At 47.6% G+C, this 20,801-nt stretch overlaps 1 protein-coding gene across 2 annotated transcripts in view; it reads left to right on the top strand.

Moving 5' to 3' along the window:
* Dpf3 (double PHD fingers 3) overlaps nt 1-20,801 on the top strand; it is a 275,179-nt gene that overhangs the window by 146,061 nt on the left and 108,317 nt on the right. For both annotated transcript variants that reach the window (XM_021178797.2, XM_021178798.1), the window contains exons 4-5: nt 11,906-12,033; nt 19,037-19,132. In XM_021178797.2, coding sequence (XP_021034456.1) covers nt 11,906-12,033; nt 19,037-19,132 — 224 coding nt within the window. The remainder of the gene's footprint in view (nt 1-11,905; nt 12,034-19,036; nt 19,133-20,801) is intronic.

Below are 20,801 nucleotides of genomic sequence, written 5' to 3'. Positions count from 1 at the left end.
CATGACCAAGAAGCAAGTTGGGGAGGAAAGGGTTTATTCAGCTTACACTTCCATACTGCTGTTCATCACCAAAGGAAGTCAGGACTGGAACTCAAGCGGGGCAGGAAGTAGGAGCTGATGCAGAGGCCATGGAGGGATGTCACTTACTGGCTTGCTTCCCCTGGCTTGCTCAGCTTGCTTTCTTATAGAACCCAAGACTATCAGGCCAGGTATGGCACCACTCACAAGGGGCCCTCCCTCCTTGATCACTAATTGAGAAAATGCCTTACAGCTGGATCTCCTGGAGGCATTTCCCCAACTGAAACTCCTTTCTCTGTGATAACTCCAGCCTGTGTCAAGTTGACACACAAAACCAGCCAGCACACAAGGTCTCACTATGAAGCTCTGGCTGTCTTGGAACTCACTATGTAGACCAGGCTGGACTCAAACTTATACAGATCCACCTGCCTCTGCCTCCAGAGTGCTGGGACTTACGGTGCACAACACTAAACTTCTTTTTATTTGGATGTGTGTGTGTGGGAATTATTCCTTAATATCTCTCTGGATTAAATGCTTGATTAATTGAGCATCTTTCAACTCCAGACCTTTGGTCCCTGTGGCCCTGGGAAGATATAGAGCTATATCTTCATATTAGAGAATGGGAAACTGTGGTGTGGATTAGGAAGTTAATTTCTCAAGAGTGTCGGTGGTGAAGCCAAGGGCTACTATAGGGAGCAGGTCAGGACTGGCACTGTTCTCTGTAGGACCTGATGCACACACTTATCCAGGTGCTTGAAAATGGAGAGCTTTAGACATCGGAATCTTTTCTGCTCCCCTGGAACCTGAGGCCTTGCCAGCACCCCTGGCCTGAATCACTCAGGCAGCATCAGGCTCTTTGCCCTTCCTGCAGAATCCCAAGGGTAGCAGGAGGGAAGGCTGCCAGAAATGGCTTCTGGTTCCTTCTCCTCGGTTTCTTGTTCTGGGCAGCCTTTCAATGACTAGGGATGAATGACCAGGCAGGGTATACTTCCTTCCTTCCTCTGGCTGCTGGGGGGACTGACAGGAGGGTGGGAGACTGTAGCTCAGGATGCCCCAAAGCAGAGAAAGTCATAAGCTAGCCAACAAACCAGGGACAAAGACCCTCAGAGGGGCGCCCCCAAGGGAAAGGTTCAGGAGGAGGTCTGAGCCTACCCAGGGTGCCTGCTGCGCGGAACTGCCAGAACTCTACAGATGGGAGCAGGCAGTGGCCAACTTCCTCAGCTCCTGCAAATCCTGCATCTTAATTAGTTCCCTACTGTTTTTGTCCATGGCCCACATTTTAATAGTCTCTAGGCTTCTTCCACCATTTGCCCTCTGATGCTTGATGTGATTTCTCTTCTCTCCAAGACAGTCCTCCCGCCCCCACCAACACCCTCCCGTCCAGGAACAGCTTAAGGAACGCTGATGTGCCAGGCATGTAGGTTGAGATTGATGGGGCTGTCTGCGGCGGGCTCCTGTGCCCCCCAGCCATCCCCCTGTGCCAGGCGCACTCCTTAGATGGATGAGTCGGGTGGGGGTGGGCACAAGGGAGGGCAGTGGAGAAGAGACAAGTAAAGCCTTGAGCTAGGTGTGAGCCAGCATGACCTTCTGCTGGGCCTGCTATGGATGCCGCTGTGTCCTTCCGAGGGAGAAGGATGCTGGCTCCCACCCCCCATCTGTCAGTGTTTATCTGCCTCTGTGTGTGTGTGTGTGTGTGTGGGGGGGGGGGTGTTTCTGGGCTTGATATGGCCAGGAGAATGGATGCCTTCAAGTGCATCCGGGGAAATGACCTGTCATTTATCTCTTTCCTGCAATGTCAGAGCCTGCAGCCATCTATCCTAGATGCCCGCATTGGCCGCCTCTTCTGCTCCTGGTGGCTCCTGGGAGGAAGGTAGCTAGCTGGGCAGGCCTTCAGCCTTCTTCATGCTGCAACTGCCGGTGCCCTGGCACCTGCTCCCTGGCTTCCTGAAGTCTCGGGTGGCAGAACTGGAGTCAATAGAACTTAGGGGCTGTTTTGGCACTGCTTGTGTTCCTGACAAAGGACCAAGGCCTGGAGCTAGAAGAGGGCAGAGTAGCCGCATGGCTGCCGCAGCTTCCAAGGCTTCATTTTGTAGATGGGCCAGAGGGTCCCATGTTTAGAGCAGGGGCGCGAAGCCTGAGAATCACTTAAGTCTGCTCTTGCATACTTTCCTCCCACCTCGGTCTTCTCACGGACAGGCACAGCGCAGGGACCCATCTTCTTCATCTGCATCCCTAGAAGCCGGCACAAGGCCTGGGACATGGTACATGAATGATAACGATTTGTTAAATGAAGCTGGGAGAACACACTGAGTTCTCCTATGTACTTTCACGGATGAGGGAAGTTGAGAGATGGAGATGCCTTGGCCCAGAGCTGTGCTTCCTGTCCAGCTCTGTCATTGTCCTGGGCCTATATGTAGTCATAGGTTATAGACCCCTTTCCTAGCCTCATAATCTACTGGAGAAAAGAAAACACTGAATAGATAGATACCACAAGGCCTGGATCCAAGTTCAGATCCCTCAATCACTAGCTTTGGAAGCTTGGGTGGTTACCTGGGAGACCAGACCCTGATTCTTCACATACAAAATGTGGGTAATGGTAGATTTTTTTTTTTTTTTCTTTTTTGGGGCTGTTCTAAAGGCCATGCGGTGTGGAGGCAGGGTGAGGAGGCACAGAAATGTTGCCTCCCCAGACGCTGTGGAATGGGCTCAGGGGACCTCCACAAAGGCTGCGTGCGACACTCCTCAGTATCAGCGAGGAGATTATTACAGACAGCTTGCTGCACTGCAGGGAAATTGTGTGCTGTCTGGTCTGGAGCCAGGAACACATTATATCTCTGAGTCCCCCCCCCCCCCCCAAAGCCTCATTCTAGCATCTTCTATGTTGAGGAGAGTTCTTGGAACCTGGTTGTGGGACCCACTGTCTGCTTTTACTATAGCTGTTGTCCTGTGATACACAGGGGCGTAGAGCTGCAATGTGCTGTGCTAGGCAGGCCCATATGCCTGAAGCTCATCTTCTGCCCTTGGTGGAAGCTGCTCTTCTTTCTTTTGGAGAACCATGCCTCTGTGGACTTGCCCAGATAAGAATTCACACCTTGGTGCTCCTAGCATCGGGCATCTGTCCTTGGCATAGATTTGTCACATATAGAAAGAAGCCCCCTTGCTTGGGGACCGGGGCACTCATTCCTGCCCAGTGTACTCTGGGGTCTGACAAGGAGAGGCTAAGCTCTCTGAGGAAAGAGCTTTGCCCCTATTCTGCCAGCTTCCTCCCAGCACAGGCTTATCCTGGGGTTCTGTAAGTAGTGCAAAACCTCCTCTGTGGTCTCCCCATTTCTGTGTTTACTGTCCTTCAGAGTGACCCTGTTACTCTATAGGCACTGCCCTGCCTCTCTCTGCTCAAAGCCTCCTGTGGCTTGTCATCACACCCAGGTTGGAAGCTGGTATTCTTGCTGCCACCTACACAGCACTTCAATATTCCTGCAACTCTGTGAGCTGACCTCCTGCAAGCCCCCAACTCACTGTGTGTGTTCCAGGCAAATGGCAGCTTCAGGGCAGATGTACTAATAGCTCCCTGGTGCCTGTGACATTTTTGCATGGCTACCCAAACAGGCCTCTTCTCACTCCTCTTCCAGGCTCTTGCTTTCCTGGCCATATTTAAAAGTACCTAGCACCTTCCTAATGCCCCCATATGGCAGCTTCCCTGCCATGTTCTGTTCTTTCTCCAAAGCATCAATTACAAGATGCCAGATCATAGACCTCAGTACAGTCATTTCTTATATCCCTCCCCAACTGTGTCATTTCTTATGAACTTGAATGTAAGTTCTATGAAGGCAGGGATTTTTGTCATCCACAGCTGTGTCCCCAGCACCTGGAACAGCCTACTCCATACTTGGCTACTAGCTGTTGAATAAATGAACAAAGCTGGGCGCTTTCCATTGTGTGGCTGCTGTTTCTCCTCCAAAGCTGCAGGGGGCTCTACCCACCCTTGGGAGTGGGGCAGGGCCCATCTCTCTGCTTGGAGCTGTGTTCATGCTCCGACTCTTCTGTCCTTTAACTGCTCCAGATTCTGCCTGGTTGCTTCTTTTCTCCCTGGGCCATACCCATTCTTGGGAAAGTTGGGTCTCATCATGTCCAGTAGCCTGAGAGTGTTGGGAGGCAAGGGGTTTGGGTTGAGATGCACAAGAACAGGGAGAACAGAGGAGGAGGAAGGAAGGGAGCCTGGCTCTGGACCATCTACTGGGCTCAGACCCTTTATAGTTGATCTCTCCTTTGCTCTTTAGCAACAGTGGGAGGTGGGCTTTGCTCTCTGTTTTACAGCTGAGGTAGTCAAAGCCAACTGTGAGATTTAGGGGGGTGGAACTGAGGTTTTATCCCTAGACACCCAGGTGCTTCAGCCCCCTTGAACTACTTTTTACTTAATTACTTATAGACAGGAGATCCTGTAGTGCAAGCTGGTCTCGAACTTGCTGTGTAGCCAAGAATGGTCTTGGTATCCTGATCTTTATTAGGGTGTGCCACCACATTCCATTTTATACAGGGCTGGGTGTAGAACTCAGGGCTGCATGCATGCTAGGCAAGTGCTCTGCCAACTGAGCTATAACTCCAGTCTTTAGCTATTCTAATGTTTTCAAGCTTTATAAAGGTATATTGGAGTGTGTGTGTGTGTGTACTCAGTAAGATACATATAGATGTATCTATGCATATGTATCATACATATGTGACACTATAGGATTGTTTTTATGTGTGTACTCACAAATACATATAGATCTGTGAATTTGTATGAATGTTTCATATATACATACATACATATATATATACATATATACATATTCATACATATTCATGGAAGTGTGTGTATGACCATGGAGGTTGAACGTAGGATTTTGGGCATGGTAGGCAAGTGCTCTAGCAGTGAGCCACATTTCCACCCACCCTGATGTTTGATACACGTGGACACTGTAAAATGATTAGTTAAAACTAATGAATGTGTCTAACACCTCACATAGTTGGTCATTTCTGTATGTATGTGTGTGTGTTGAGAACACTCAGATGAACTCCTTCAGCAATTTTAAGTACAACAACATATTATTAATAACCAGTCACCATTCTGTGCCATGGATCTCCTGGATGCAGTCATCCTCCCTACCTGAAGCCTTATAACCTCCTCCAGTGAGTCTCTCACGCCTTGGAAGTGTCTCCTCCACTCAGCCCATTTCTACCATAACACTTCTCTCTGTCCTTCTTGGGAAACTCTACTTGTCCTGCAGGCTGGCCTAGTGGTATCTTAACTTTGATATCATAGATGTTTCTTTGGGCCGAAAGTTGGTAGAAATGCTCCTTTGTAGCACAAACCTTAGATTCTAGAACTTACCTTACTGTGTCTATTCAGAGGAATGTGGGCAGGTTCAGCAGGGGCCACCAGGGGGAATGATGGCTCTCCTGTGGTGTGGCTAGCCTGGGATTCTAACACAAGCTGTCAAGGGACCGAGAGCTGGGTGACAGGTCCTTAACATCAACTTCATTTATTGTGAGCTTATTGAGTCAAATGCAGCCAAGAAAAGGCCTTCCTAGGGAACAAGGAGATGTAGCCCTGCTCCTGCCACCATTGTAGGAAACCAGGTCTGTGCTATCTTTTTCCTTTCTCTCCTCGAGCCCGAGCGTCTACCGGGATAAATGACAGCCTGATCCTTAAGCTTCTTGTTCCTTGGTGTAAGTTGATGTACAAATCCAAGGATATATGACGAGCTTAACTCCTCAAAATAATAAGCACACAGAAGAGAAAACGGCACATTTGTATTTTAAAAGAAAACCTAGAGACAGTTATTTAAAAAACAACCACGACAACAACAGAACCCCTGTGCACTCACAGGCTAGCAGGAGATTTTTTTTTTTGCTATTGTCTGTGGGCTTCCCCCCTCCCTCTGTACTATGACTCTATCTCTAGGCCCCTGCGTCAGAGGGAGCCCATGATGGATGGACGGATGGATGCGCCTTGTCGGGGTGTTTCACCACAATTTCCCTTGGGGCAGCCTGTCTGTTGGCAGAGCCCATCCTCCCGAAAGATGGTATCTCTCGCAAACTCGACAGCTAACAGACAGCTTCTCTCTTTGTATATTTCCCCAAAGAAGACCTGTCTTAATCTGTTTTTTTTATACAGCATATTTTATTATAATCCATATATGACTTGCAGGTTCCCAGCCCTCTATCCTTAGCCTAATAATGAAGGAGAAGGAGTCAGAGGCTCCCGGAGCCTGTGACATCCAAGGCGTTTGCATTTTTAAATGACCTGGGATTTAATTACTCACTCTGCTCCCACGTCGTATTCTCAGACTCATCGTGCCTGCATCCTGTTAATGAGCTCAGTGGCTCCAACAACCCAGTGGAAGCTTTTCTTTCGGTGCATTGGGTGGCAGGCTTAGGGCACCTGTGTCAAAAGCTTATGGCTTTGATCTGTACCCAAGAGGATGGCTGCCCTGTCCAGAGCCTGGGGAGAATCCATGGTGCTTCACTGGCAATTTTTTCTCTTCCTTTGCTTTTATTTATGGCGTTTTTTTCCTCTCTCTATGCTTCAATCCTTATTTGTCTTAGAGTTGTTTTTTTTTTTTTTTTCCTCCCTCTCTCTTATTTGGAAACCGATTTGCTTCGGTTTGCACAGAAGCTGTCTCTGGTGTGATGGATCGTGCTGGAAGTCACCCAAGGAGTATCTCTGTTCCCAATTAGAAGTGGAGGCAGAGCTGCCTCCGGGTCCCAAGGAGGTGGCTGGCTTTGGGTGACAGCTGCTGCCACTCCGGAAAGAGTAACGATCCATAGGTTCATATCCATGTGTATAAAATCAGACTAATTTAAAGATGAATTATGGGTGTGCGTTTTGGTCCATTTTCCTTTGATGTTAAATGTTTGATGGCTCCTGTTGGGTTATGTGGTCTCCAACTTTGTGTGAGGTTAAACAAGAGAAGCCTTTTAAAGAGTCACTGGATCCTATATCTGGATGAGCCATATTAAAATAAAATTAAATCAGTGACATCCCCAGGGGTTCCAAGGAGTGCTTGTCATATGTACATGGGGGGGGGGAGCTTGGACCTGTCACCTTTCCCCTTGATGTGCACTGGGACCCCCTGGGGTTAAGACGCAGAGAGATTGTACCCTCTGCTGGGTTGTCTTGGGGGTGGGGTTAGCCTTTCATTCTGACTAGTCAAAGCTTTACCCAGAATGCTTTGCAGACAGGGTTTGCCAGAGGTCAGCCTGAATGCCGCTCCCGGAATGGTACTCCATTGGGCATTAAGCAGGCAACATTAAGAACCATGTTTGAATTCCATCCACTTACTGAAAGCAAAATCTTTCTAAGCATTTCTTTTAATGCTGTAAAGCTGCTCTGTCCAGTGGGGTAGCCACTGGCCCCTTGTGGCTTTGGAACCCTCCTCTGAATTTAGATGTGTTATAGGGGGAGACACATGTACCAGTGAGGTCTAAAAGAATGTAAAATATCACACCAGTTTTTAGATATTAATTTCATATTAAAATGGTAGCATTTAGGATAGAGAAAATATAAAACTTAATTGCACCTCTTTTTTGCTTTTTCAAACAGTAACTAGAAAATTTAGGACGACATGAGCAGCTTTTATTGGATTTCTATTGGAACATTACCATGAGCGATTAACATCGTGGTAATAATAACTTAGCAGCATTTGTGAGACACTCAAGCTGTCTTAGGTTCTCTGCGTGTATCACCCAAGTTTTAAAGAGACTGAAACATAAAAATCACCCTGCTTCATTGCCGGTGATGTTTCACACACTAAGTTTTGGGGTGGGTCCTTTTTGAAGTTTCTTTATACGACATCCTATCTTGTTTGAGCCTTACACGAATGCTATGAGATACAGGCCTGTATCATCATCCCTTGTAACTTATCAACAGGGACTTATATTAAGAATCTGCCCCAAGGCAAGCCTGACTAGGCCAGTTTGAAAATGAAACTATATGAGCCAATAAAATATTTCAGCAATTTAGGGGAAAATGATTCCACTCTGTCTCTGTGATATAATGTGCACCCCCCCCACCAACCCTCTCCCTCCCTACTCTTGCCAACCCACCCTTCCCCTTTGCTTTTATCCTGAAGGAACTGGACCTCTTGATGTCACTGGCTATCCCTTGGAGCCCTTCGCATGCCAGGGAGCCCACTGCATCTCCACCACTATGGTTCCATTTTCGCTCGAGTCTTACCTCGTCGTGCATGCCAGCCAGTCCAGTTAAAGAGGATCAAATATAGACTGAGTGATAGAAGACAAGATCGAGGCATATTTAGCAGGGGGACAAAAATGAGCGGCCAGCAGGAGGAGGAAGTTCAGTTCATAGTCTACCGGAAATCCCTTATAGGTTGTGGGATTTGGTTTTTCTGAGGGCAGAGAGCTCCAGAGATGCTCTCTCCGAGCAAAGCTCAGCGTCGTGGTGAACTGCCCACAGCCTTAGCATAGTTGAGCCTTTAATCCTGAAATCTTTTGAGGACCACTGGGAGAATCTAAGAATGCAGTGGATGCACAAAGCTCTGGAAGGAGAGCTTTCCTCTTTCTAGGAAGAGAGAGGGGCTGGCGGAAGAGCCGTCCTGTTAGAGTGATTAGGAGGAAGGGCCCAGAAGTCAAGACTGGACTTTGCTCCTTTCCAGTCCTGTAGTATTAAGCAGGCTCTAAACCTCCCTAAACTGAGCTGCTTCATCTGTAAAATGGGATAAATCTCCACTCTGTGGTGTGATGGGGCTTAGTGGGTATCTGGTGGTAATAGCTTCTGCATGTTCGGCGTTCTTGCTTTACCATACCACGGTCCTCTGCGTGTGCACGACGGTGCCACCAAAGAAGCGCCCAGGCTTCATCTGGGCTTGCTATTCACTGATAAGATTATAAGGAGTCCTGATCTTTACAGTGTCTTGAAAGGTCATGATTGCTTTCTTGCCTGCTGGGTAGCTCTTGCTGAAGTTGCTTAACTTTTCTGAGCTAGAGTGGCTCCCTTATAATTGGATTCAATGACCGAAACTTCCCTGCCATAAAACACTGGCATTCTGGAAATTGGACACACTAAGGCTAAAGAATACACGTCAAATATACACATAAGATTATTAGAAGTTTGAAGGATGGCGACCAGCTGTTTGAGGACAGGGCATGAGGCGATACACTTTAATTATTTGAGATTAGACATTTGGAAGACTTTTCTGGAGAGAGAGCGAGAGAGAGAGCGAGAGAGAGAGAGAGAGAGAGAGAGAGAGAGAATGAGAATGAATGAATATATATCATCAGAGAGGGCTCATTAGAGCACACAGTTGATTCTAACTGACACTCAACTTAACTGTAACTTCATCACACATGCCTTACAGTTAACATTTATATCTGTATTTTTAAATCATCCCTAAATGGAGTTCTCTCATTATTTGGCCACCTCCTGTGTGTCTGGTTTCGGCACAATGGTTGCCACATGACAGGTGCCCAATAGATATTTATTAGTCAAATAGATGATAGGTAAACTTTCATTGGTGATTGATCCACTGGTTATGTTTTTTTTTTAAGTGTGTGTTTTTGTGTGTGTGTGTGTATGCACTCGCGTGTGAGTATATGTGAGATGTGACATACATGTGGATGTCAGAAGATAACCTAGGAGAGTCAGCTTTTTTCTCCCACCACGTGGGCTCTGGGGATTGGACTCAAGTCATCATGTTTGGTAGCGAGGACTTTTATTCACAGAGCTATCTTGCTGGCCCTGGTTGTAGTTCATATTGGGTATAGATCTCTCTTCTCTTCTCTTCTCTTCTCTTCTCTTCTCTTCTCTTCTCTTCTCTTCTCTTCTCTTCTCTTCTCTTCTCTTCTCTTCTCTTCTCTTCNTTCTCTTCTCTTCTCTTCTCTTCTCTTCTCTTCTCTTCTCTTCTCTTCTCTTCTCTTCTCTTCTCTTCTCTCTCTCTCCCTCCCTCCCTCCCTCCCTCCCTCTCTCCCTCTCGTTCTGTCTGAAAGTTCTCAAAAGAGACTCCAGATACGTCTTCCTCCAACTTTTCTGGGGGCTATCCACTCTCAGACCTCTCTCTTCAGTTTTAAGGATGCTGGAATAGCTTCCTGTCTCATGTGTGTTTTGGTGGAGGAGATGGCAGGTGGACTCCAGTGGAGTCTGGTGAGCCTGTTAGAGCCTGGCGAGTAGACTGTGATTGGTGCCACCTGTTTCCATTCGCCTTTGCTGAGATCTGTGTCCTGGAAAAGCTGACCTTGGTGAGCTACAGCAGCCCAGCCCCTTCCCTACAGGCTCTGGCTTGGAACTGGTCAATGAGAGTGGAGATAGAAGACAAGAGGAGGCAGCCCTTGCATGGTTGGGTCTTGGTTTCCCAGGCTCTGATCTCCTATGCATCTAGCCCCAGTCCTGTGTGGGATTTCAGCAAGGACTCTCCTTCTGTGTCTCTAGGAGCGGCAGGGGGATGGCTCCCCTGGCTCTGTCACCAGTCTTCACTTACTCCCTTTGGCCTATCCACACTTCTGTCAATGATCCCTGCTTTAAATGAGAGATTGGTTTCATTTGATTGTTCTTAGGGCCATTTGGCTGGCATGGACCACACATCTGTGTGTGTGTGTGTGTGTGTGTATGAATAGAGGGACAGGATCAAGGAGAGGTTGGAGAAAAATTATATAGAAAACCAAACTCAGGACCTTTGGAAGAGCAGTCAGTACTCTTAACCGCTGAGATATCTTGCCAGCCCCCTTGTTTTCTTTCCTTAAATTAAAATCCCTTGCCAATTGTGGATACCTTGGCGAAGAGTCAGAAACTCTCTTTGGTCTCTCTCAGGGGCAGGGTTCCTCCACCTCTCTGACTATAAAAGCCTTCTGTGACTATAGTAGACTATAGTCACCTTGTGCGACTTTGAAGAGAACTGTTTATTTTGGCTTATTGTTGATTCTAGTCCATGGGTAGGCAGACCCATTTTAGGGGCTTCTCTTGATGCCAGTGGTGGAGAAGGCGTGTCTGGAGAAAGCTGCTTGCCTCATGACCGGAAAGAGAGAGGGGAGGAAGAGACCGGGGTTGTAAATCTCTCTCGTGGATATACCCTAATAATCTAAGGACATTTCCCAGTAGTACCTATTTCCTAAAAGGTCCCCCCCATCTCTCAGTGGTGCCACTTCAGGAACCAAGCTTTGAACACAAACGCTTTGAGGAGAACAGGAGCTTTGAATGACTCACAGGCCCAGCAAAATGACTCCTGATGTCTGTAGAAAAATTCCCTACTTTACTGATTTCTCTAGGTTTGGGAACACTGAAACTCTTGCCACACTTTTCTCTGAGCATGACAATGACCTCCTACTCTGCTGCTCTGGAGCCCGTTGGGCGTTACTAGTACTCTTTCTGCATTGGTCTGGGGCCCCTGCTTTCCTGTGAGAGCCACTTCTCTGAGGCCGATAGCTTTTTATGGAACAAAGCAGAGGAGACAGCCAGCATATGCAAGGGGAGATTTTGAAGACAATAGTAACCAGTCATTTGGTGTGCTCGACTGTTTTCAGGAACTGTGGTCATGGGCACAGTTGCTCCTCTTTAGAGATAGGGAAATGGGCTCCAGGCTCCTTGAGAATCATGCTCAAAGTCAAACCCCAAGACTGGCAGAAACAACTCTGAGTCTCAGGCAGTCTGCTCCTACATCTAGAGGGCACCCTCTCTGTTCTGCCTCAGCTTGCTCCAGGGAGTGAGCAGGAGTGACATCCATCCCTGGGACTGTGTACTGGTGGAGAAGCTAAACCCAACTCTTGTGTTCCACGACCCTGCTTGTCAGGAGGTAATAGCATAGGCTGCTAAGAACTCTGGACTCTTCATCCTGATTCCCAAGGATTACCCTTCCTTACCTGCTTCTGGGTACCTGACCTGTCTGTGTTTGTTTTCCAGAAGTAGAACTGCCCCTGAAGAAAGATGGATTTACCTCTGAGAGTACCACACTGGAAGCCTTGCTTCGTGGTGAGGGAGTAGAGAAGAAGGTGGATGCCAGAGAAGAGGAAAGCATCCAGGAGATACAGGTACTCTCATCTGCCGAGGGAGCTCCTGGGTACTGCCACCTGCTGCCTCTGTGCCATGGGGTCCTTAGTGACACTGTTGCCAGGAAGCTTAGAGCTTCTGAATTAAAAGCATCCCTCTACCTCAGGAGCAATCATTGTCTCCTCACATCTGTTCCTCTCCCTGGTTTCCTGGTATCTGTACTCAGAACACATCTGCTAAGTACCAGGTTGTGCTGAATCCTAAAGATATAATGAGAACAGGGTAGACTGACTTGAGTCCTTGCCTTTGTGGCCATTGGGGCCTCTGCCTCACCTCTGCCCCTTTCCTCACACCCCAGTCTGAGCTCTACCTCACCATATTATCTTGCATCCTTTTGCAGCACTCCCTACCCATCCTTCAAAGCCAGCCTGGTCACTCCTCCCCCAGGACACCCTCCCCCAGGCAGGGACAGTTGCTTTGATCCTCATGTGTCCACTACCCACCTGTAAAGCTCTCAGACATCACTGTGAGGATGCACACCTATCATTTATCACCCTCAGTGTGTCTCAGGCCCCTCCTGTCTAAAACTAGGGGGTGGGTGTGGGGGTGTGGGGCGCAGCGTGTTACGATAATACCAGTTAATTCTGATATAATATTAATAATTAAGCATAATTAAATTATATTTTGATTACATTTGTATATTAAATCTTATATTTTGTCATACATCTCATGATATTTTTATATCCAATTTAACATTTGATTTAATTGGTTCACTAATTTATTAAAATTTTCATTAACACCACCACCACCACCACCACCACCACCAAATTCTGTTGTGGTGCTTTGTAAAGATCTGTGTGTCAGGGACTGTGGTTCATTGTCTGTGTGTCAGGGACTGTGGTTCATTGTCTGTCTTGCTCATGCCAACATGGATGGAGCTGGGTTTTCTTAGAGATGCTGGGTGAATCTGAGGCTGGCTGCCTCTGCCCTTCCAGGGTTAAGATGAAAAGTCAAATCCTTTTCACTTCGTTGCCGCCACCCGATGTAGTTGTCTCTCCTCTCTGTCCACAAGCTATATAAGCCCTCACGGAGATTGCTGCTGCTTTGAACATAGCCATCGCCAGGTCTTCTTAGGCACACTTGTCTGTCTCCCACCAGCATCCCCTGTGCCATGGATCCTGTCTGCAGTGTCTTCAGCAGGAATCAGAGTAGCCCCTGGTCTGATACCTCCCCTGGACCTCTCCTGCTGCCCTGATCACCTGCCCTTTCCCCTGGCTTGAGTTACTTAGTTGCCATCTCAATAGTTTCTTCACTCATGCCCAGAAAGACAAAGATCACTCTTAAAAACCTGTGATTTTTAGGTTCATAGCAAAATGGAGAGGAACGAAGAGAGATTTCTCACCTCCCTTAGCCCTCCAGTTTAGCCTCGCCCATTAGCAACACCCCACACGTGTATCTGTCAGTGAGTGCCCTTGACAGGCCTTTCCTTCCCCAGAATCCACAGTTTATGTTACTGTTCACTGTTGGCGTGCTCTATGCTGTGTGCTTGGACAAATGTATAATGATCCGGGTCCACCCTGCATAGTATTAAGACAAGACAATTTCACTGCCCTACACCGGCTATGGCTTGATATTCATCCCTTCTGTTCCTATCCTGGGCTACAGCCTTCTGTCTCTCCTCCCACCCACCCCCCTAGTCTCGGCTACACTGTAGCCTTTTCCGATTGGCTTCTGCCACAGGACATACACAGACGCTTCCTCCATGACTTTTCGTGGTGGCATAGCTCATTTTCTTCCAGTGCTGAGCTCTGTTCCTTTGAGAGGAGAGCTTGCCGGAGGGAAAGGAACTCTTTCTATGGCGGCCCACGCCTGAGTGAAAGCTCTTGCCTCTCTCAGATGGGATGGGCTTTGGTTGTTTTATCCTACTTGGGAAGTCCTTCCCCAGACATATGGGGCTCTCAGCTCACCTTTGGGTGCCCTGACCACTGTGATTAATACCATTCCCTACACCCATCTTGCCCCTGTATTCAGCTTTTCTTCCTTTCCTTTCTTTCTTTTTCGTTTTTTTTTTTCTTCATATTGCACTTAGCACCATCTAGTATTCTTTGAATTTTAGTTTTTGTGATTGTTTATTCCCTTGGTGTAAATGTAACCAATCCCTGGGCCCCTTGACTCCCTTGCTCACTAGTACAGCTTAAGCACACACACCCAGCTGGACACATAGTAGGTACACAATAAATGCCTGCTTGAGGAGACTGGGGGCCTTGTTTCTGACTACCCTCTCCCCATCTCCCATGCACGGCCTTGTTACTTTAGTCCTAAGCACAGATCTATTTGTGCCAACTCCTTCCTAATATATTGTGTGTTTCCACTAAATAGATCCAGCCTGGTAGACATGGCCTCCTTCGGCCTCTCTTCTCTGCTTTAGGCTAGTGTTCATCTGCAGTCTCTTTCTCTTCCTCAGCTTTCTTCCTCTGTGCCTCTGGTCTGCTGGAGTGTGTGTTCTTCCACGTACACTGAATGCATTTAGAGGTTAGGCCCGGCCCTAGCACCATCTTCTCCATTAAACCTTTCTTGGTCCCCGACAGCTGGAGTGGCCTCTTGTTTAGCTCAGGTGTTTGAGCCCCTTCTCGCTTTCTTTTTTGCATTGTGTGTTTAGCTAGGCATGCATTAGCCTCTGTGGGTGGACCTGTAGCCTTGGGAGCAAGGTGCGTTGTCTCTGTATTACCCACGGCCCTGTTAGTGTTTTTACCTCATTGGTGTACTTCGACAGGATCCGTGGTCGATACAGAGTCAGTGCTCAGAAGCCTGGATACACGTGGACACAGCTGCTCTTCTGTAATGCTGGGAGCGAGTCTGAGTCACCTTCACATGGCCCAGGGCCAGGATCCATGCTGTCATTGTATCGCCATTATTGCATCAGCCCTGGTGTTGGCAGTGTGGCTGCCCGTGCACAGCATGCGACTGCGCTGTCCGTGCTGTAGGATGCTGAAACAAGACCGCAAGCCCCTTGAGTTTAAGTTCTTACTGACTTTCCATTGCAGGACTACATATATAAGAAGTTGGCTGTGTGCCTTTCCCTTAACTTTTAACGCATTAATTGGTGTGTGCTCTCGACTGATAGGCATCCTGTTTTGAACATGGAATGGTAGGTGCTGAGGACTGCTCTGATTCCAGTGTGACGCCCAGTTAGAAAAGCAAGCGAACACATAAGAGAGTTGGAGTTTTGGATTAATGAAAGCCAGCAGGAGGAAGCAGTGTTGAAGGAGGGGGCTGAGCTTAGGCAAACGAATGTCCTAAGGGACGTGGGTTTAACCACAGTCCTGTGGGATGACAGGAGCCAGCGATGTGAGATCCCCAGAGTGACAGCTCTGAGACAGGTCAGTGCCCATCTTGTCCAGTGAGCAGATAGAAGGCCCTGTGGTCTGAGTACAGTACTGGGGATGGGGGTGGGGGTGGGGAGGTAGGACAGGTGGGCAGGAGTCAGACCCTTGAGGCCTCTGGAGACCTAGTTGTTGTGGCTTTTTGGCCTTGTGTGAGATGGAAAGAAGCCAGTCAGAGGGTTTTGATCAGGGCAGTGAATTTAGATTTCATAAAGATTCCTCCCCTTCCTCCTCTGCGTGGTGGAGCAGACAGTGCAGGACAGCAGTGAGAGGATAAGAGATCCCTCCCTCCCTCCCTCCCTCCCTCCCTCCCTCCCTCCCTCTCCTGTCTCTCCTTCCTTTCTCCCCCCCCCAAACCCCCCATCCTTTACTGTTGAAAACAAGCACAAATCATTGTTACCAGCTCACTAAAGGCTATTTAGAGTAACAGTAGGGAATGCTATTTTCAAGTGTGTTTATTCTTCAGATGCCTATGGACAGGGGCTGCCTGTGTGTAACAGGGTGGTAGGTAGCGAGGCTGTCAGTTATGTTGGATGCCGCCTGTCCTTCACTCTCCTGTCCTGACTCTCCCCACTCAGGCTCCCGAGTCCTGGCTCAGGCTTTGTTTGTTAGGAGCTCCTGGCTGCTCTCATGGAGTGAGTTGGGTAGAGAGGCTCTGGAGTCAGGGCTGCATGGCAGGAAATGAAGACAATGGGCTGTGTATCTGAGGCCAGTGTTTTAGACTCAGGCTTCTAGAGTTACGCGCTGATGGCAAACGGGATGGAAACTCAAGGGAGAAATCAGCTTGCCAAGAGACTATAAGACTTAGGGGACCAGTCCAGCAGTGGTCACCTTTTTACTTTATTTTTTTTTTTTTTTATTAACCTTCCAGTTTAGAATTCATGTTGTGTGTAACAAATTCCTCATCATGAAATATGTCAGGGGCATCAGAACTATACTGAGAAGCCAGAGGCAATGACCTTTAGATACCAGCACTTGGAACTTGCCATGATTAAATGACTTCAAGCCCTGGAAAGTATGCAAGATACGATCAACAGCAGTAGCCACAGGGCTACCTCATATTCATTCTATGATTTTTTTTTTTTTAACCCAAGGTGGTAGAGTGTCTGATTTGGCCTTGCCTGGCTTGACTAGTAACCCCGTTTTAAGGTCAGGAAGCCAAGGAGTGTGCTCTGGACCCTAGTCCACATCTATTGATGGGCCAGAGGCCATGTTCAGCAGACAAGGACATTTCTCTTTGATGTCGAAGGTTGGCTAAGCTGTCTGTAAGTGCTGTGTCTTAGTAAGGGCTACTAATTCTGTGATGAGACACCATGACCAAGGCTACTTATAGAAGCAAGCATTTAACTGGGGACATACTTACAGTTTAAGAGGGTGAGTCTATGATTATAATGATGAGGAACATGGTGGCAGGCAGGCAGGTAGAGGAATAGTGAGAGCTTACATCCTGATCACAAGCAGGGAGGGACTGGAGGCATGCACTTTTGAAACCTCAAGACCCAACCCCAACAACACACTTCCTCCAACAAAGCTATACCTCCTAAACCCTTTCTAAACAATCTAATGAATTGGGAACCAAATATATGAGCCGATGGGGGGGAATTCTCGTGGCTTCCTCAAGACAAGCAGAGAAGATAGAGAAGTCATGGGGAATGTTTTGTGTCCTTTGGAAGGATCATGTGACCAGCAGCAACCTAGAAGATGTGCCTGGAGTGGGATGTTCTGGTAACTTCCTCTTGGGCTTCCCACTTTGAAGATAAAATTACAGAGGCATTGCTGTCTTGGAGAGCATTTGAGCGGTAATGGTGACGTCAGACTGCGTGGGCAGTGCATACCACCTTCTAAGCCTTTTCATAGTTGGCGTGACTTCCTCACCACTAACCCAAGCTGCAGCCCTGTGTCACATGATAATGCCACCTCTCTAGCCTTGCCTTCATCATCTTTCCCCAAGCCACCGAGCGCTGGTCACACCACAGTCTTTCTCCCCATTGAATAAGCCACCGTCCTCTAACTGCTCCACCAGCTCTTGCTGACCTAGAACCTGCCTAAGCCCATCCATTCACACACATAACCCTTTTCCTGGGAGGCTGGAAGCGTCTAAGTTGCTCTCATCCGTCCTTTTTGCTCACGTCCCACATCTCCTCGTTCTTTTGTCCCAGCCTCAGGAAAGCCTCCCTTGACCTTCAGTTCAGGCCAAGTTCCCTTGGAGCACCCTTTCACAGAACCTTGAACTGACCTCTCACAATCATTACAACAATGCCTGTTAAACGGTTATATGTGTTATTTCAACCATTTAGTACACTTTAAGGTCTACTTGAGGCAAGGACTGTAGCCATTTGTTTGTAGCTTGGCTTAGTGCCTGCATGCAATCAGCACTGGACAAATAGTTAGAGAGCCGAAGAATTGCTAGTTTTTAATGGATAAGAAGAGGCACAAAACATTGTATCACTCAAAGTTACATCAGTGAGCCCAGGAAAGGCTTCTTCTACCATGTTGGTCCTTGGGCTCTCCTGGGCTCCAAGTCTTATTTCTTCATGTAGTGCTCCCTGGTAGCAACTGGGTCTTCTATGGCCTTTTACTCTATCATAGACCTGGGGGCTCATCCCCTGCCTCTGTCCTTTCCTTCTTTACAGGGAACAAACCGCTCAGCTCTATCTGAAGCATCTGTTGCAGTACACTCGGGGAGTCTCGGCAGCACGGGAGGACAGATGAGTGTGAAGCTGATAAGCTCACCAATCCGTCCTTGCTCTGGCCATGGCTTTGCTGGGTGATTGTGAACAGTCAAAACTGTTTGTGGCCTCAGTTTATGCACCTTTAAAATGGAAATAGACTCTTGTATTGCCATGTTCTGAGGGATATTAGAGAGGCCTAATTTGAATTTATGAACTTAAAGCTTGATTAGTTCCGAAACTTAAAGTCATGTGCTGTGATGAAATAGTTTTATTCTACTGTCTATTTATCTATCTGTGTGTCCATCTATCTGTGTGTGTGTGTATGCTGGTGTGCGTATGTGCATGCATCTGTCTGTCTGTCTGCCTCTTTTTCTCACCCATAACCCTGGCTGGCCTTAGATTTACTAATGTAACTGAGAGTGGCCTTGAACTCCTGGTCCTCCTATTCTGGGATTATGTGTGCCACTAACACCTTGCTGGACATTTATTTTTCTTAAAAATAACCTCACAGTGGATTATTATGGGCAGCATATTAAGGCTGTATTCCCGCCAGCTGAACAAGGAGTTCCTTGCTTTCATCAAGCAAGGCAGAGCTCCACAGTGGCAGAGAAGGAAAGATGGCTTTTTATGTTCTGAGGTAGCTCTTTAGAAACAAAAGAACACATTGTATTAAAGACAGTAAGTTTTGAGTAAGTAACCTGGCCCCGTGTAGGAAAGCATCCTTTTGCTCTTGCAAAAAGCCTCTGCTTTGGGGTTGGGGGTGGTGAAAGAGTTGAGAAAGGTCAGCCTGTTAGGACAATTTGGCTAGAAGGGAACTGAGGGCTTGAAAGACTGCTGGTTCCACCGAGACTTCAAACTCTTAGGCAGCGGCTGCACCCTTGCTTTGCTGAAGAACAAAACCCCCAGAATATCCCCAACCTGCCCTTTGATGGTCCTCACGATTGCCTTTCATCTCTCAACTCGTGTATCGGACTCTCTTGTCATTTCAGAGGGTTTTGGAAAATGACGAAAACGTAGAAGAAGGGAACGAAGAGGAGGATTTGGAAGAAGATATTCCCAAGCGCAAGAACAGGACCAGAGGACGGGTGAGTGGGGTGAGGTTACGAGGGAGGAGTTCACGTTGAGTCTAGTCCCCTCCGTACCTGGATAGACACACTTCATGGGCTCACTTGGGGACTGCTCTGAGGAAGATGCTGGGGGTGGCCCTGGCTGGGCATGCCTGCAATGTCCAGTGCTGGCAAGAGGAAGGCGAGGAAGCAGAGGGTGCTCTGAGAGGTTTGGTGTTGGGAGAGTGGAGGGCAAGGAGAATTTTTCAAGACTCCATCATGAAAGTTCTTGCCTTGCCATTCCTGGGGTTTTCCCAGAATGACAGGATCAGGACACCTGCTTTGGGTCATACCTCTATGGGCAGGCAGAGAGAGTGGAAGCCTGCTAGAAGCCCACAGGCTGTGACTGACAGTCCCCTCAAGGGATTTTGTATGAATTAGAGGCACGTGGCCCCTGAGGTGAACTAGGAAGGGGGTCAGAGGTGGGAAGAAAGAAAACACTGGCTGGTTCCTAAGGGGGAAGTGGGCTGACCAGGAACATGTTTTTTGGACATTCTATTTGGTTCTCTAGGGTCTTCTTTTCAACAAAGTGTTCTGTGCTCACCCTCAGTGATAACTAGGTGGAGAGGGACCTCCAGAGGAGGACTATACCTCTTCACAGGAAAATCCACTTTTGAGGGCTTTTGAGGGTCTAGCGCCTATCAGCTCTATCAGGTAGGACCCTCTCCTTGCTGTGGGAGAGAAGTCGGTCCTGTGAGCTCTGTGGGTTTGGGCTGTGTTTTATTGTGAGCCTGTGTTTTGCACACAGTAGTACCACAGAGAGTAATTACTCAAATTAGACGCCCAGGACTCGTGCTCAGTTATTAGGCTTGGGACCACACCTTTACACGATATTACAAGCAACTTTCTAGGCAACTGCATGAACTCTGGTGCTGGCTGCACTGTGATCCAAGATGCTCCTACTGTAGACAAGAGCCAGAGTTGTCAGAGTGGGTAGGGCAGCTGTCTGATGGTACAGGTTTATTGGGCTGCTACCGACTTTATCAGTGACCAATATTTCCACAGTTTTGTCTTGTGCAGTCTTTTTTTCCTACTTATTATTGGCTTATGTATGTGTTTCCCCATTGGAGTATTTAAAAGTTGATTTTGTACATTTTATTATATATTCCAGTGTATCTCTATTAGGCATTTTTATATGCAGCCCAAATATGCCTTGTTCTAATACCTACTACCCATGCCCACTGTATCCACTCTGTATTTGCTACCTTCCTGTTACTTATCTATTAGTTGTCATATCAGATAGACTGGTAGTACTGCTATACTTATGTTCAAATAACCCTTATTCTACTTATCAGCCTAGAAGTGCCATAGTAACGATACCAACAGTTCAGATATACCCCAAAGACCCATTAATAGTTTCCTTGAAGTGAAAAAGCAGATGTTCTCCTTTAGTTTTAAGGAAATGTTATATGTTAAGGTTGATGGCATTCTGGAAAGTTTAAGCAAGGGATTTGTGCTTTTTTTTTACTATTTCACCCCAGAAGGTCAAAAGTTATGACCACAGTGCATGATAAGCACTTAGTTAAAATGGACAAGGTGCCGGGCGGTGGTGGCGCAGGCCTTTAATCCCAGCACTTGGGAGGCAGAGGCAGGTGGATTTCTGAGTTCGAGGCCAGCCTGGTCTACAAAGTGAGTTCCAGGACAGCCA

This window comes from Mus caroli, chromosome 12, assembly GCF_900094665.2.
Source record: "Mus caroli chromosome 12, CAROLI_EIJ_v1.1, whole genome shotgun sequence".
NCBI lineage: Eukaryota > Metazoa > Chordata > Mammalia > Rodentia > Muridae > Mus > Mus caroli.
This window is presented reverse-complemented; position numbering and strand designations above follow the sequence as displayed.